This window comes from Seriola dumerili, unplaced genomic scaffold, assembly GCF_002260705.1.
Source record: "Seriola dumerili isolate Sdu_G_001 unplaced genomic scaffold, Sdu_1.0 BDQW01000111.1, whole genome shotgun sequence".
Classification (NCBI taxonomy): Eukaryota; Metazoa; Chordata; class Actinopteri; order Carangiformes; family Carangidae; genus Seriola; species Seriola dumerili.
The window spans coordinates 1,867,559-1,885,043 of record NW_019174366.1 but is presented as its reverse complement, the minus strand read 5'-3'; the positions used below and the strand labels follow the sequence as shown (position 1 = coordinate 1,885,043).

General features: G+C 41.7%; 2 protein-coding genes across 5 annotated transcripts in view; one reads left to right on the top strand and one right to left on the bottom strand.

Moving 5' to 3' along the window:
• rtn3 (reticulon 3) overlaps window positions 1–2,395 on the bottom strand; it is a 33,022-nt gene extending 30,627 nt beyond the window's left edge. Inside the window, exon 1 of one of the 3 annotated variants that reach the window (XM_022747759.1) lies at window positions 2,114–2,395. In XM_022747759.1, the coding sequence (XP_022603480.1) occupies window positions 2,114–2,204 (91 nt within the window). In that variant the 5' untranslated portion in view covers window positions 2,205–2,395. The remainder of the gene's footprint in view (window positions 1–2,113) is intronic. The other 2 variants (XM_022747757.1, XM_022747758.1) reach the window with 2 other exon arrangements.
• Window positions 2,396–3,203: 808 nt separating this feature from the next.
• On the top strand, window positions 3,204–16,216 carry men1 (menin 1). 2 transcript variants are annotated; one of them, XM_022747818.1, is made up of 10 exons: window positions 3,204–3,298; window positions 5,452–5,926; window positions 6,038–6,246; window positions 7,683–7,811; window positions 9,485–9,525; window positions 9,624–9,711; window positions 10,063–10,199; window positions 12,776–12,920; window positions 14,662–14,835; window positions 14,977–16,216. In XM_022747818.1, the coding sequence occupies exons 2-10, from the start codon at window positions 5,491–5,493 to the stop codon at window positions 15,517–15,519; spliced, it is 1,902 nt and encodes a 633-aa protein (XP_022603539.1). In that variant the 5' UTR covers window positions 3,204–3,298; window positions 5,452–5,490; the 3' UTR covers window positions 15,520–16,216. The 2 variants fall into 2 exon arrangements, with proteins under 2 accessions (XP_022603539.1, XP_022603538.1); XM_022747817.1 differs by having other exon boundaries at window positions 5,444–5,926.
• Window positions 16,217–17,485: the final 1,269 nt, after the last annotated feature.

Here is a 17,485-nt window from a genome sequence, read left to right as displayed (position 1 = left end):
GTCGTCTATCTGTGACATCCACAGACTGAAAGATAAACCTGCTGTACATTATTTCTGTTGTGCTTTACTAATAGAATTAGTGCTGTGAAAATTTTCATTATGTTGAATTTATCAAGACAAAAGCTGTCTGTCTAAACACAGTCAAAAACCTGTTGACAGATTAATCCATAGTAAATAAAGCTGAAAACCCATTTCCTAATAATATTTTTTTTTTAAATCACCATTTGTTTTGTGTGAAATTGTGTCCTTACACTAAAATGCATATATTTCTTGTTCATAAAAGTTGAAAAAAGTGATATCAATTGTCCTTTTTATCTGCAAACTTCATCTCACCATGTGATGTTGCGGTTCAGTGGGGCTCATAGCGTGACTCAGCTTTACTGTAATGACTAATGTTTGTGGAAGCCAATGTTTTATCCTACAAAGAATGTTTAAAAAAAGACATTATCATTCTGAGTTTGGTCAGAGCTAGTTGAAAACTATTCACAGCCATGTTATATGGTGTCTGCTGCACAGTTCTGATGGAAACTCAAAGTCAGACCTGTGTATTTTATACCACAGCCCTACATTTTTCAAACAGGGAGTTCTGCATCAAATATTACTACGCACCAAAACTTCCAAACTTGGTCATGGCTGCTAATCTTCTGGGACCAACAGACTAGATTGATATTATATTAGATGATAATTTGGTCATTTCCATAAGTTTTTAATGAAATGGTACATGTCATAATTGTAAGCATGATCCTAAATGTCATATGTGAATTTGCATTAATAGTACATTTCTAGTAAATCATATTTAATTTGTGCTTCCCTCTCCTTATTGATTATACCTTCAGGGACAAACTGAAACTCTGTTGAAGCATAATGTGCCACACCCTGCCATATCCAGCTGACGCCCACAACCACATGTGCTTTAATTCTTCACAGCTACAATCCTTTTGATGAACCAAACATGGCTTTGAAGGATTTTCAAATGGCTCTCGTGTGGTGGCTGATTGAGCCATGGCGTTCAGATCAGAAAGATTAACCCTCACAGAGACAGAAAAACACAGATGCTCACTGGTGTCGAAGCTGCCACCCCCTGACACACAATAACCTGTCAATAAGGCCCTGGGAGACAACACTGGTCTTTTGTTATAATTAGGCTGTCTAGACTGTAATTAGAACAACTATCTAACAAAGACAACAAAAACCGTGATGAGTTATTAGACAGAAAGTATTGATGGTAGTGAAGCTCTTCAGGCTTGATGTTTTGTTCTGGGAAATGATTGCTATTATAAAGACGACAGAAAAAGTGCAATGCGCCTTTAAGAGGTCCTCCCTTCACTGGCAGTGGCCCAGTAACAATGCATCTGCAGTGCAGAGCATTGCAACATTTACCACCGATAACGCTTTGTCACCACAAACGTTACTGTAAAAACTCGTATAATATTTCTTTACTTATAAAATAAACACCATACTCACTACGAAGAGCATGACGTAAGACTACATCAGCAGTCATTATGACACATTTAAATTCTATCAACATCAAATGAAAAAAGCAGCACGTATTTGAAAAATTTTCCCCAAGCAGTGTCCATACAATATAATGAATAACGCCGTTCAGTAGCTAACAGTATCAGCCCAGTCGCTGCTTAGCTGATCATTTAGCCGGCCGATCCTGCTGATCAGTAATGTCGTACCTCATGCTCTATCACAGCGTCTACAGACAGTGCCTCCGCCTTTTAGCAAGGCGACATAGTTAAAGTTGACAGATTCATATAAGAGGTTAGGCTTGGCGTTATCGGCATAGAAGAAAGCAGCGGCGTGTGCTACGGGAAGGCCGTGGCTATTTAACGTTAGGTAGCCGGATATCTTGACTACCACAGGTGTTTCTCGTAATAGCTGAAACAAGCTTAAACAACCACACACAGTCCAACAACATACAAAATGAAAAAGGGTTTTCGGCATCACAATGGTTACAGTTCTATGGACATGACGATAACCTGTAAACATCAATATTATGCCTGTAAATAAAAAACGAAACAGATATGACTTAATATTTATTAATTATAAAACATTAAGTTAAAATTAACGTTTACACTTAGCTAGCTAACTTTACGTTATTTCTTACCGGATAGCTTTGATTCTTTGGCAGCAGAATTTTGCCCATCGGCAAACCCTTGTGACGATGATATCTGGGCGGACTGAGTCATTGGATCCATTTTACTGTAGTTTCGAAACAACTGCACACAGGCGGCGAAATGTCTGTCGTCTCGATTCAAATTCTTACACTGTCCCTTGAAGGTGTATATGTCGTCTGACTTTCCTCGAATTTCCCCAAGAGCGGGACTCGGATGCTCACCTTAACGCAACGTCCGAGCACTGAGGGAAAGGCAGAGATGGAGGGAAACAAGGCGGACTATGGAGGAGGGGAAAAACATGACGCGTTCAATGTCTCCATTTAAGCTCCAATATCTCAACTACAACCTCACCAACAGGACTTGCCTCTTCGTTCAAGTACAATAACATAAAACCACCGAATTACATATATCATATTATTATTTGAACATATCTTTCAGCAACTCCTGTATCAGTAAAATCAAATTGTAATGAACGGAATGTGTGATTTGGTTCTGACGTTTATGGTGCCGTAGAAATATTCGACAACACTTGAAGGCAGCAGGAGGAATATTCTTGAACACCAGACACCATGTTATATACCTGCTGTGAACAAAAGTGGGATTTTGTATTCCGGCCATTAGCTCTGATATGACTGGGAGGCTGCATTGTATGAAATTTGAGTAAATGTTACCAAAATATTCTTAGAAAATAGTTTAGTAATTATAGGTTGAATATATATCGGAAGTGTGTGTGAGCTGTTTGTAAAAAAGAAAAAAACAAGCCAACCACACTTATGAAATAGCTTTGAATAATGCAGCCATCACGGTTTTATACAACTCTAAACTGCGAGTTTTACTGTAGCCTGTTTTCCATTATGTAATGTTTACCTTTGTTCAATTTAAAGCACATAAAAGCATCATGCTGCCCTCTACTGGGGGTCTTTACGAATAATATATTATGAACTACATTTCCCAGCATACACGGGAAGAGCTTGTTCGCGCAGTAGCTTAGATCTATAACCATGGGCATGGGCCTCTCGGCGTTCAACAGCCAGTGACAGCGACCTACGTATCGCTGTGAGATCTGTTCTGCTACGCGAACGTAGACATCGGTAACACATTGGGACAGACTGAACTGCGCGGCAAAAGAAGGGGGACACAAACAAAAACATGTGGCTGAGGCTTTGAGAAAACAGGTACGTGATCTCTCGTAGACCGGTCAAATGTTGGGTTTGCGGGAGCTTAGAGTGAGCCAGCGTTGCGGAATATTGTGGGAATGCTAAGGGGACAGGCGTTATGTAAAAGTAGTGAGTTCAGCTAACTAGCAGCTCGTTAGCTTGTTAGCTGCTACTGACAACAGTCGTCATTCAGCCCGCTGCTCACAAGCTATTTGTCACAGTGTGGGCTGACTCTCTGGTTCAGCTTATTTCATTAATCTCTAGCTCTCCTGTTTACAAAACTTAGTATTCATTCAGCGAACTAACACCGATAGTAACCTTATACGGGTTGCTAACGTTAACTTAACTTAACTTTAAGAGGTTAGCTAGTTAGCTTGAGTCAGCCTACCCGGCTAGCGAGATAATATATCTAAGTGAGTATTTCGGTTTGTACTGAAAGACTCAGTATGTGTAATGCCGCAGAGGCATTGTGGCGCACTAACTGGAATGACGAACTTCAAAGAGCTTTGTTGCAGTTTTGTATTGAATGGACCCATGTAGCAGTGGGAGTGCCCCGCCCACCAGAGCGCCATATAGACCATGTTAGCGGCATTGATGTAACCAGCATTATGCAACGAGCCAAGCTGCTCATCCAAGGGTCAGCGTCTGGGTTTGTGTTTTATTTGTTTAACGTGCGGTAATTATAATTGAATAAAATGGGCGATATTATTATTGCCTAGATCATTAATGGGATTTTTTATTTATCCCGTTAGGTCCACACACAAGAGGACAGTGCACCAAGCTTTATACTGGGTTATATGACAAGAAACGTTACTGTGCTTTGAAAGGACACACTGGTGAAACTTGCATAAGCAAACGTGTATAATGCTGTTGTTTATTGCATCTGAGAATTTATTACTTTAAAGAATATACTGATATATAACACAAGTTTTGATAAACAAATATTGTATCTATGTAGTCTTTTTTCCTATGCAAAACTGAATAAATTAGTTTTTTTACACTCATTTTTTTATATTTTGTGCATTTCCTGCGTATTACACAGAAGAAAAATGCTAATGTGGTTAAATCTGGATTTTTTTTATTAGGGTGAAATCACAAATTTAGTTATTTATTTATTTTTACTGGTGAAAAAACAAGACATTGTGACCATAAAACATAATAGACAAAGTGTATATAAAATTACATTTTTGGGGTATGTGTGTGTGTACACATGATAAGATGTTTTAATGAGAGTTGATTGTATACAACAATAATAATAATAAATAGTGATAACAATGATGTTGATAATTCCAATGATAATGATATATAATAATTGTAATAATATGGTAATAGTGGCAATGTACATGTATATATACAGACAGTATAATAATAGTAATAATAATAATATATAATAATCATAATATAATACAATAATAATATGATAATATATGATAATGATAATCAGGATGATAATTATAATATTCATGTAGTAGGGGTGGGTGAGAGGCAGCACCAAAATGCCAGAGGGGCAGGCAAGGGGGCCCCAGCCCAACCACCAAACAACCTACAATAAATCACAAATTTAAATGGCAGGTATGATGATCTGTATTTACTCATGTGCTGTCTAAAACAACAGCGAATGTATCTCGCTAACAGTTATTATGTTTGTGTTCAAAGCATGTAATAGCCTGTAATTGTCCCAAAACTACTAAAACACATCAGTGAACCACACCGTTACCCTGGGAGACATGTTCCTTCCTCACAATGAACACTCAATGTAGTTTTTTCCCCACACACACTGTCCTGCTGCCAAAATACACAAATATAGATTAAATATGCCAGTGTAAATATTTCCCAATAAATACACTATTTCCTCCTATTTGAGTAACTTTCACTAAAAATTGCAGCTTACTCAAATAGTACCAGCTGTTTTAGGAGGTGGCTGAGACTTCTTTATAAATTAAATGATATATTTTTGAGGTATTTTTTTGAAGTCTACATCTTCAGAGAGCCACAGGCAGGGTGAGAAAGTCAGAAAGAATCGTAAAAATATTGAAGCATTGAAGCCTCCCTCATCATTAAGGACTTTTCAGAGCCCTCCTTTACTTGTTCTGCTTTCTGCAGCATAAGTGTGTGAGTCTGTGATACTGATGGTTAATAAATTGACTGCTCTGTAACATTCAGCACTGCAGGTGAGGAGAACATCTGGCTTGTGACAGACAGTCGACACCATGGGTTTACACTCAGCCCAGAAGAAGCACTTTCCCCTGCGGGGGATTGATGGTGTGGTTCAGCTGTTTGATGCTGAGCTCCGCAAGTCTGAGCCGGACCTGGCCCTTCTTTCCCTGGTCCTGGGTTTTGTTGAGCACTTCCTGGCTGTGAACCGAGTTATCCCCATAAACGTTCCAGGAGTGCGGTTTGAACCGCTGGAGCCAGACTGTCCTACCTCCTGCTTCCCCACAGTGGAGCTGGGCATGATCTCTGCACTGTATGAGCGGTTCACGGCCCAGATCCGTGGAGCAGTGGATCTGTCCCAGTACCGGAGGACTGCTGCTGGGTCCAGCAGGGAGCTGGTAAAGAAAGTGTCAGATGTGATCTGGAACAGTCTCAGCCGCTCATACTTCAAGGACCGGGCCCACATCCAGTCCCTCTTCAGTCTCATCACTGGTACATAATTACACGTATTATCATGAAATGAGTTTATGAGCATGTTTCTGAAGACATTAGTGTTGTCATGTTGAATTAAATGAGAACAATTCTTTATTAACTTTAAAACAGGTACCAAATTAGACAGCTCTGGGGTGGCGTTTGCTGTGGTGGCGGCCTGCCAGGTCCTCGGTCTGAAGGATGTCCACCTGGCACTGTCCGAAGACCACGCCTGGGTGATTTTTGGCAAAAACGGTGAAGAGACAGCAGAGGTCACCTGGCACGGAAAGGGCAACGAGGACCGACGAGGACAAACGGTCACAGCTGGAGTCAGTGAGAAAGTGAGGACCTACCTTCCTCTTGAAGCTTCTCTCAGAACTTAAAGAAACAACCAAACATTGTTGAAAGTAGTGCTGACCGATAAATCGTATTTTCATCATCATGGAGACCAGTGAGGAGTAAACTTTTTAGGAGTTGATAACAACAAGATTTAAACACGAGGAAAAGACACATTTTCAACTTCTCCCATCCACCACGGTTTGTTTTACACGAGTGCAGCACATTAACATTAAGCTAATACTGAACTGTTATGAACAAACTAAAAGGAAAGTTTTCTATGCAAACTCAGACAGCAGCAGCCCCCCACCCCCTTGCAGTGTTTTTTGACATGCATTTGTTTCCAGAGAGATATTATTGAGTTAATACACAGTGACTGCTGCTGTAAACATTATTATTGCTGCTTTAAAAACTAAAAATTCTATATTAAAATTCTAATCCAGTTGAAAATAATAAGAACCAATGCGAGTAGCAATAAAGAACCAGATAAGCTGTACTGTATTAATGAGATAAGATAAATATAACATTATATAGCTACACAGTCTCACTGCTGCAACCTCAACACTAGCCTCAAGAAACTTAAAGGAAACCTGCATTCACTGACTTGACAGATGGAGCCTGGATACATGGATCATGGTGTCAGTTTGGTGATGACTGTGCGGTTAGCTAGCACAATGGTGGAGGAAGACATAGGAAATGTATATGCACACTTCAATATTTTTTTATTTATCGCAAGTCATATCGCCATGGCAATATTGAACAGCGTTATCGCACATCGCAGATTTTCCTCGTATTGTGCAGGACTAGTACAAAGTTCACTATACGGAACAGTAAATAAAAATTCAGACGGGCACCATTATCATTTATTCATATATACTGAGCATGATGCAGCAGTCCTCAGTCAAATCAAGAAAGTGAAAGTAAAAGTTTACTGCACATATAATAACAGGTCTGAAAGGACAAGGCTTTATAGATGATTGATTTATAGATGCCAGTTTGAGACAGACAGAGTTCAGCAAAAACTGAAAAAGTGACTGGTTTCATGAGTGAAATGTTCCCTCAGGACAGAGGATGATACGGGTTACCACATGTATCTGAGGTTTTATCACAAGCCAGGCAACTCAATTCCTGAGAGATGTTTTGGCAGGATAATGAAGATGCGACTCATAAGGAATAAACTAATAACCAAGATGACTAAGAAGTGTGTCAAGTTCAGCCAAACTCTGGATCATGTAGCGTACATTTATTACAGCTGGTGTGAAGCTGTTAATTGATCTCTTGGTGCTAATATGTACGATCATTAGCCTGTGGATGCAGGGATTTTCCTCCTGCCCTGCAGAGAGCCGGTGTCTTACTCCAGTCCACGGGTTGTAGCAGTTCCACCTAAAAAATGATGTATGATATTTACTTCCTGTCCTGTGTGTGTCTGTGTCTCCTGTAGAGCTGGCTCTATCTGAAGGGCTCCTACATGAAATGTGACAGAAACATGGAGGTGGCCTTCATGGTCTGTGCTATCAACCCCTCACTGGACCTACACACTGACAGCTCTGAGCTGCTGCAGCTACAACAGGTGAGCACTAACAGCTGTAGTGTGCAGTGGGTTGTTACTGATCTGTTATTCTGAGAATGCCACAGTTTTCAGTTTCATTCTGAATGTTGGAGGAAATGGTGGCCTGAATGTCAGAGAGACGGGTGAAAACTCACGTCATCTCTCTCATTTCTCATGCAGTGTGGAGCTTAGAAATGCATTTTCCCTCATAATTACTAGACGGAATTTGAATGTTATACATTTGCACTCAAAAACTAGAATCACCTCCTCGTGGTTGTCTCCCTCCTCCACTCAGACTAGTTTCAGGTTACATCCCTGTTTATCCAGTCATAGAAAATATGAACCATTTGTGTGAAATTATGTCATAATTGCGGCATGAAGTCTTGAGTAATGGCTAAAAAGTGTTTTGTGAGGTCACACTGACCTTGACCATTGACCTTTAGCCACCAAAATCTAACCAGTTTGTCCTTGAGCAATAAAATATCTGTGTATCTTATTTCCAGTCACATCAGTGTTATTTTTTTTTTTTTTTTTTTTGTTAACATCAGTGAAACCCAACATTTCCTGCAGATGTGTCACATTAACACCTACCAGGAAGTGGAGGGATGATGCTCTTTGAGCTGTGCTGGAAATGAGTCATTGACAGTAGCAGTAACAGACCCAGCAAAGTAGAAGCAACTGGAAACAGTGTTTGTTGTAGAGAATAGAAATTGAGGTTAATATGACCTGACTGTTATACTGATGAAGTTGATGCTGTTGAACTACTTTAACAAGAAAACAGGTAAAGCTGGAGGGAGTGAGGTGTTTGCATTAACAGTTAACAGCATTAACCTGGTCCTGGTGATATAGGCTCTGCCAGCTGTGATGCAAATGGTTTAATCTCTTTGTTTTTTGCTAATGGAGGTTTTCAGAGTAAAGTGGCCATTTTTATGCCTTCGCGCCAGTGACAGTCAGAGCTGGAGGCATATTGTTTTTGGGTTTTCCGTCCGTCGGTCCCATTCTCGTTGAAATGATATCTCAGTAACACCTTGAGAGAACTTCTTAAAATTTGGTACAAATATTCCTTAGGATTTAAGGATGAAGTGATTATATTTTGGTGGTCGAAGGTGAAAGTTCGTGGTCAAGGTGATATCATGTTCTTGTGAATGTGATATATTAAGAATGCCCAGAAGAAATTTCATTACTTGTGACACACAGTGACCTCACAAAACACCGTAATCATACCTCACAAATTCATTCACTAATTATGACACAATTGAACTCACATGTCTATAAGGATAAAATGAAGTGATGACATTTTATATCCAAAAGGTCAAAGGTCGCCTTCACTGTGACATTATACTGTTCTGCAAAAACACTTCTGGTCATTATTCAACACTGCAACTGAGGAAGGAGAGACTGTATTTCCTGATACTTGGCTGATTGATGGAGGAAACAACCACGAGGCAATGATTCTAGTTTTTACATTTGAATGAGCAATCTAAAGAGTTACAAAAATACTTCAGTGATAAGAGAAAAGAGGTGTCGGTTGCTAGGTAACAGACATAACACAGCTCCTGGTTCTCTGCTGTGAAGGTAGATAAAGGTCCAGGCCACTATTTGAGAATCTGTTGTGACTGACTTTAGAGCTTTTACTATCAGTGATAAAGCTCAGCTCTTATGTTATACTTCCTGTTCTTTGTGTGGTTGAACAGAAACTCCTGTGGTTGCTGTATGAGCGAGGCGACCTGGACAGGTGAGTCTGTTGCTGAAGCACTGAAGTAATAAATCTCCACTTCAAACATTTCACTTGTTAACTGTCTTAAATCTTTATCCTCCTGCTCTGTGTACAAGGTATCCCATGGCCATGGGCACTCTGGCAGACCTCGAGGACCAGGATCCGATCCCAGGCAAAGAGAGCCCCCTGAAAATCCACCTCAAGGTGAGTGTCATGAGAGGGGTCCACAGGTCACAGCAGGAAGACTCGTGTATATAAAGAAGGATTTTTTTTTGGCTTGACTATTTCACAAAATATTAAATAAAATAAAATAAAAATAAAAAAAAAATAAAATATGAGAAACACATTTTAAAATCTTTTTATGGAAACAACATCATACATTCATTTATTTACCAAAACCAGCCTGATGGGGGCAGCTCCACTGTCACTTACTGTATTGTTAGTGGGGTTTCCCCTCTGCCTCTAACATGGCATCGTCTACAGTGAAGGATTGTGATATAAAAGACCAGGATGTTTAACAGGAAATCATATCCCCTGTGTTTCCTTGTCTCTCAGGCTGTGAGTTCTGCTCAGAGGCATTACAACAACGAGCACATCTACCCCTACATGTACCTCGCCGGGTTCCACTACAGACACAGGGACGTGCAGGAGGCGCTGAGGTCCTGGGCCGAGGCCGCTCAGGTCATGCAGGAGTGAGTTCACGCTGTCTCCACACACTACAGGAGTCGGGAGGCTGTGAGTGTAGAACCAGGCAGAAGTCAGTCCCGTTGACTGCTGATACTTTAAACCGGGAAGAAAAGACCATTATATTCTTTTTATTCAAAAGCTTTAAATCATTACCACACTCTTGACCAAGAACAACAAACACATGCAACGTACGTAACAACATACACACTGACCTGAGAGGTTTAGGAAAAGACAGAAGAGAATACCACAGTACGGCTGGGTCATATGACTTCAAAACAATATCACGATTATTTGAAACTTTTCCCTCGATTACGATTAATGAACGATTATTTTGACGTTTATCGGTCTCTCTGGTGTTTTTGAGCCATGCACTCTTCGTATTCAGCAATGTGAAAACAAACTGGTGGTGTTACCTTTGGTCCCCATCAATGTTGCATTCACTGATTCATACATTTGACTGACGAGACCCAATCAGGAGGTGAGGTTGGTGTCTATATCGTTGTTTAAAAAGTCTCAGGTTTAGAGATTGGAAAAGTCCAGAGTAGTGTGGACGCCGGGAGTAAACGTAGCCAGTGATGCGTTTTTAAACTAAAACGCATCAGTGTGGACGTAGCCTGAGGCTCAGTCTTTGTGCTTGTGTCTACCACATCACCAGCTTCACTTTGAGTGAACGCGGACTAATGTTAGTTGGACAAGGCGGAGACACATGACTGAAGGAGGTAGTATTTTTTTAAGGGGACAGTTCATGAATACACACATTAAAGGAAGTATTAACTGGATGAAACGTCATGAGCAAGATGAAGTCGGTGAGAGGTTCTGAATGTCAGTATTGATGCTTTTCAGTTACTTGCCAGAGCTTTGTCACAGCCAGGAAGTATTTCAAATGGACTCATTGATTAAATGTTAAAATCTGAAGATCTTTGTGCTGATTTTGGCACCAGTTTTGATTTAGTTTTAGTCCCTTGACAAATCTGTGTGAAAGTTCTAGTCACAGTTAGTCATTTTATTTTTATTAGTTTGAGTCTGTTTGAGGCTTTAGTCTGGTTTTCCTCAGTGAAATGTTTGGCTAAGCATTCTGACGCCATCTTGGATATGTACAGTCACCTTCGTCACAAGTGTTGTGTTCATCAATCATGACATAAGCATTAAGGGCAGAGAAGACTATTTGCCTGTTTGTACTGGACTTAAATTCTGGTTTATCATAGTTTTTCATCGATAAAATGAACATGTATGTTTTCAAAACCCAGGAGGAGTTCACTCCTGACAGTCTCAGTATAACCTGAACATGATGAGCTCCACCTGTCTGCTGTTTTATAGCTTCTGTTCTGTAAACATGGGAGAACAGTGATGAGCCAACAGCAGCGTCTCAGCTATCAGCTTCAGTCATTTCACCATGCGAGCACTAGGTGGCAGTAAACACCAGGCTATCTCTCCTGAACTGCTGTAATCAAAAAATGTAAAAGAAACAAAGTGAGTGTAACAGCCACATTACCTCAGAAAATAAGTGTTAAATTAAAGTGATGTGACAGTTGAGTCTCAGCTCTGGTTGAGGTTGTTCACTGTGACACGTCCACCACAGAGAAGTCCAGTCCCAGTCAGTGTGACAGGGTGTGGTGGCGGAGCCAGGAAGTGTCCGGCTCGGCATCCTCGCTCTGTCTCCTCCTCTTTAAACGCGCTGTTCATGAGCTGCAGCTAAAAATACTAACACTGACCCACCACACATTCCCTTCCCATCTCTCAGCTTCCTCTTCCTGCTCCCCCATTGTTCTTCAACGTCAGGCTCCCCCTCTGTGCGCCAGCTCAAGAGGGAGACGTGTGTGTGTGTGTGTGTGTGTAACAGTTGGTTCTTTGTAGTTGTAAATGCAGCAGAGTTCACTTCTTGTCATGTCTGGGCTGCTGTGATGCCTTCAAACACTGCAGTATGTTACAGCTCCACGTTTTCCTCTGATCTCCTCTTTTAATCTGAACCCTGTGGTGATTCCAGAGTCCTCCAATCAGCGTTCATCACCGTTATGTAATAAATAGTCTGACCTCAATGAAAAATTAGCGAAATCTAAACTTTAATTCCAAATGTTTACTTTAGTAGAATTTTCAAAATATGAATACAAAGAACATGGAAAATGTTGTCATTTTCAAAATATAAATATAAAGAATGTGGAAAACCTTATACATTTTTAAATATTATAAAGAACCATAAAAACCTACATAAACCATGGCACATTGTAAATAACCTACATTATAAGGCACCTTTAGGGAGGTTTCCTGCTGATCAGTGTTAGTAACTTAGTGATTGTATGTGCAGCTTTACTGAAAGTAAAGTCGGTAACGCATTTTGAGACATTGCTGTGGAGTAAAGGTTGTCTGCCCTCGGGGGGCCTCTAACAGCCTGGGGCAATAAGCGGTTGCCTGCCTTGCCTGTTCACAAGCTGTATCTCGGTCTGAAGCTCATGTTCAGATTTCTTTAATAGCGGCTGAGTGAACAGTCGTAGATTGAAGGAAATTAGATTTGAAATCATCTTCTCACTGTCGAACCTCTGTCTTCCTGCTGTCATTAAAAGTCTCCTCACTCCTGCTCCTGCAGGTATAATTATTTCCGTGAGGACGAGGAGATCTACAAAGAGTTCTTTGACATCGCAAACGATGTGATCCCCACTCTGCTGAAGGAGACCGCTGTTTCAGAGAGTCCTGGGGAGGGAGGGGAGGGAGGAGACGGAGGAGCTGACAAGGTGAGTATCCACCAGCCAGAGGAAGAAGTCAGATATCCTGACTTCTCATATCACAGGTGGGAGACCTGTGGATGTGGATGATAGAGTTTATTTATTGTAGCATCATTTCATATTGTGGTTGTCAGTGGAAAAAAAATTCCCATCTCCACCTGGTATTAACGTGATCTGTATTTGGACTCACCTGGATCAAATCTCACAGCTGTTCTAATGTAAGTGGAGACTGACCCTTCACACAAACTAGTTGTCAAGTACAGGTTAGTGAATGTTTACACGCAGTAAACGGCAGGTGAAGCTGACCAAAATTAGTTACCAACTAGAAAAGATTTCAGATTATAATTTAAATAATTTCTTAACAAACTAGCACAGCAAACATTTCCCGGTTCCTGAATGTGACATGATAGAAAACTGATCATCTTTAGATTTCAAACTGGTGTTTGTAGAAGACGTCATTTATTTAGATGTCATTTACACATTTTACAGACAAAATGACAAATTGAGAAAATAATTCAATAATGAAAATAATCATCAGTTCCAGCCCAACAACAAAGGACTGATTATACTCTTTTACAGAGAGCTGCAGGGATGTTAGCATCTCCCTCCGTTGTTGTTTATTTTCTCTAATAATTCAAAAGAAAGTTTCTGATCCTGAGGTTTAGTTCAGCAGGATCATCTTCACTAATGAACATCACTTTATGATGTTTGAAGTATAAATACAATCAGCAGAAGTAAAAAGCTAATGTTAGGCTATAAACCAACTACACCACAGTCACATGACTTCAACGTCTCCACCACTAAACTTCAACTAGTAGTTTGATTCAGCTCTGACCTCTTCTACAAAAGCCTTTCCTACATAGTTAGTGACAATTTATATAAACACAACGAGGCTGTAAAGGTGGACTGATGAGTCGATCGGTTTTCATGTTCAACGTGATGATGTTTAACGTCCCTGACAACCTCTGTAGTCTCATTTAGACACTTGTTAGCAACTGGCCTTTTATAAGTAGTCGTATTTTTAAGTAGTGGGCCAGGTGGGCAAACCAAATTGTGCATTTTATGACTAAATGAAAATTTCAACATATAATCTGCACACCCCAATGTTTTATTTCAGACATGGAGGCAATTTATATCTGACCTCTGGTGACCTTGAGAGGCCATTGACCTAATCTTTCCTGTTTCTGACCCATCACTCTCCATTATAATCATATACATCTTTGCCAAAATAGCATTTTTGTTCTAATTAAGATGCTTATTTGCTGCTATGGCCATGTAACATAATTTTGCTTATAGCACCAATTTTGCATGGGGACTGCAGACCCCACCATCTCCAGGTGTTAAGGTAGCTGTACCTTGTTAAGAACATTGACAACTTCTGCTGTATGTTCTATTACATAAGTGTCATTTGTTGGAAATTGTGAAATTTGAGAAATCAAGTAATTTCAAAGCAAATAGGGACATAAGTATTTGCAGACGTCTTTCACACCAGGCTGAGATGTGATCGTGGTGTGAGTCCGACCACCTCCAGATGTGGTGTGACAGGTCAGGTAAAATTCTGATTGTGTCCCTGTAACCCGGATCAGATGTCCAGATCCAGATCACAATACACCAGGTGGAAACAGGATATAAGTGTTTGTTTTGTGCTTTATGAAAATTCACAGCTGAATCATTTCATGTTGCTGCAGAGGCAAAACAAGCTTTTAGTGAAATTTATATCAAAGCACTAAATGTCGCTTCCTTCTTCCAGGAGCACCCCAAACAGGCTGCAGCCTTCTCAGCACTCCAGGACCCAGAATGCTTTGCCCACCTGCTGCGTTTCTATGACGGCATCTGCAAATGGGAGGAGGGCAGTCCCACACCGGTACTTCATGTGGGCTGGGCCACCTACCTGGTCCAGTCTCTGAGCCGCTTTGAAGCTCAGGTGAGAGACCCAGAGTAGCTCCGTCTTTGAACATCAGAAGCCAACTCTCTCACACACACACACACACACACACACACACACACACACACACACACACACTATGCTTTGTAGTTAAAAATATGTTTGTGGTCTGGTTCAAAGGTGCGTCAGAAGGTGTCCATCATCACCAAAGAGCCAGAGTCCCAGGACGATGACGACCAGTCCAGTGACGACCCCCGGGAGGGCCGCAGACGAGGCCCCAGGAGGGAATCCAAGCTAGAGGAGCAGAACTCTCCTCCTTCTGCTGCCCCCACCTCCCCACCCACTCAGCTAGCAGCAGCAGCAGCAGCAACAACTGCAGCGACTCAACTCAAGAAGGTGGGCGAGGGAGGGGGCCGCCGCCGCTCCTCCCAGGGCCTGCGGGGCGGTGATGCCGAAGGAAAACCCAAGTCCCCCAGCCCGGACTCTGCATCCTCACCCTCATCCCAGCAGCAGGCGTCCCCCTCCCTCGTCGGTCCCGTCGTCGTCTTCCAGAGCGAGAAGATGAAGGGGATGAAGGAGCTCCTGTGTGCGGCCAAGGTGAACTCCAGCGCCATCAAGCTGCAGCTCACCGCCCAGTCCCAGGTCCAGATGAAGAGACAGAAGAGCACGCCTGCCGGGGATTACTCCATGTCCTTCATGAAGCGGCAGCGCAAGTCGCTGTAGGCGCGGGGACTGCTGTGGGCGGAGATGTAGATCCTGTACGACATACTGTGAACACGGACACATGATTAACCTATCTTCTGTTTGTGAACCTTCTCATCCAGAGGTGGATTAGTTCCCAGCAATAGATCTGACCTGCACAGATGATGTTGAGTTTAATGTCACATATCAGGTTTGAACTGAAGGAACATGTCACTGTTTTTCTTTTCTGGGAGCTGCCTGGTTTGATAGATTGTAACCTTCACTCATTAGTTTGTGTTTTGATTGGCAGCCAATTGCACACTGACTATTAACTTCTCATTGACTTGTCTGTGGATGTTTGAAGCCAAAGTAACGAGGACGACCAGAACTCAGCGTACAGATGTGTAAATATCAACCATTAGGAACCTGCTCATGACTGAAGCCTTGGAAGTGATTAATTTAGGATAGTTACTGTGTAACATTGTCCACCTCTGCTCTATCGACAGCTTCTTTCTTGCTAGCTCTATGTTGCCTTACTTTGCTTTTGCTCTTTTCTAAAGTAGGTGGCCTTTAGTTTTGAGAGTAGCTGAGCTGGGCCAGTTTTTAAGGTGTTAGAGAAGACCAGGAAGACCATGCACTGTTGAGACAGAGTCACATTAGGTGGCCCTGCTACATCCTATTTGCTTGATGATTTGTCGTTTTTGTTCTTGTTTTGTATCTGCAAGTAATAAAGACCTGATGACAGATGTGACGAGGTCGGCTGATCTTTATTAGCTACAGACTAACAAGAAAAACTATAGCTGTGTACCAATTCAGGGGGCTGCAACCTCTGTAGGTCTAGATAGGTCTACGGGGGATTTTCACTGAGCGTCACCAGCTGCGGGGGAGGGCTACTCTCTACCCATAGGGAATGTGTTGGAGGCTTGTCAGATTTCCAGTCTAACAATATTAGCCCCCGTGTTATTAGTGAGATAAAGGCAGGTGCATCAGCCTGAGCATGTGACAGTGAAGCTTCCTATAGGTGCCACCCCAAATGTTGCAATTGCTAGATCTGGTTGTACTTCTTTCTTACAGAACCATGAAAAGATCCAGAATGGAGCCAGCGTCGGGCCAGCGTCGGGCCAGTCCAGAACATGTGATAAAGGGTGGCTTCCTCGTGTTTACAACGGGAGCACGTCGGGTCTGTTCCTGGGAACATCCTAGCATCCTGCTTCCAAGAGATGGAGTCAGTGTATTATTTTAAATGATCTTAGATGTTGAATGGATCCGTTCAATCGCAGACTGACAAACATCCTCTGAGAGTTCTCCTGTCTTCAATGATAGTAATATTAATAACAGTGATAGTAGCAGCAGTAACAGCAACAATAATGTTTTAATGGTAACTGTAATGCTCCTACTGATATAAGCAATAATGATAGCTAATAACAGTAATAATAATTATTGATTATGATAATTAAACAGCTGGGGTTGAGCAGGATAATGGGGCGGTCGGTGGTTTGCATTTGCAGATCCAGACTCTACAGCTCTGGAGGTGGGAGGACCTGCAGAGAGGAACAGGAGGAAAGAAAGAAAGAAAGAAAGAGAGGAGGATCAGAAGGGTTAGGTTTCATGTTGGTGTCTTTCTCCACCACACACAGAGCTGATGTTCTTCTGCAGTTCAACCTCAGTCTCATCAGTCCATCATGTCCCAGTAGTGTTGTGGAGAGTCAAACTTCAGCTCCATGATGCAGCAGCTTCCTCTGCTGCCTCCGAGCTTCATGATGTGTGTGTGTGTGGTCCAAGGGCCTAGGTTTGCATATGGACAGTAGAGACATGTCCCTACCAGTGTTCTAGGAGGACAGAATCGTCCCGACTAATATTTGAGTGAACTCGTTCGCACTGTGTAGTAAGCATCACACTTACAGCCAGACAGGGAGGAGGGTGGATCAGTGTGACAACGGTACGTTATCAGAGTCAGTCCAGATCTCAAACATTGGGTAAAAATATAGTAGTCCAGATGCCTCCCTGT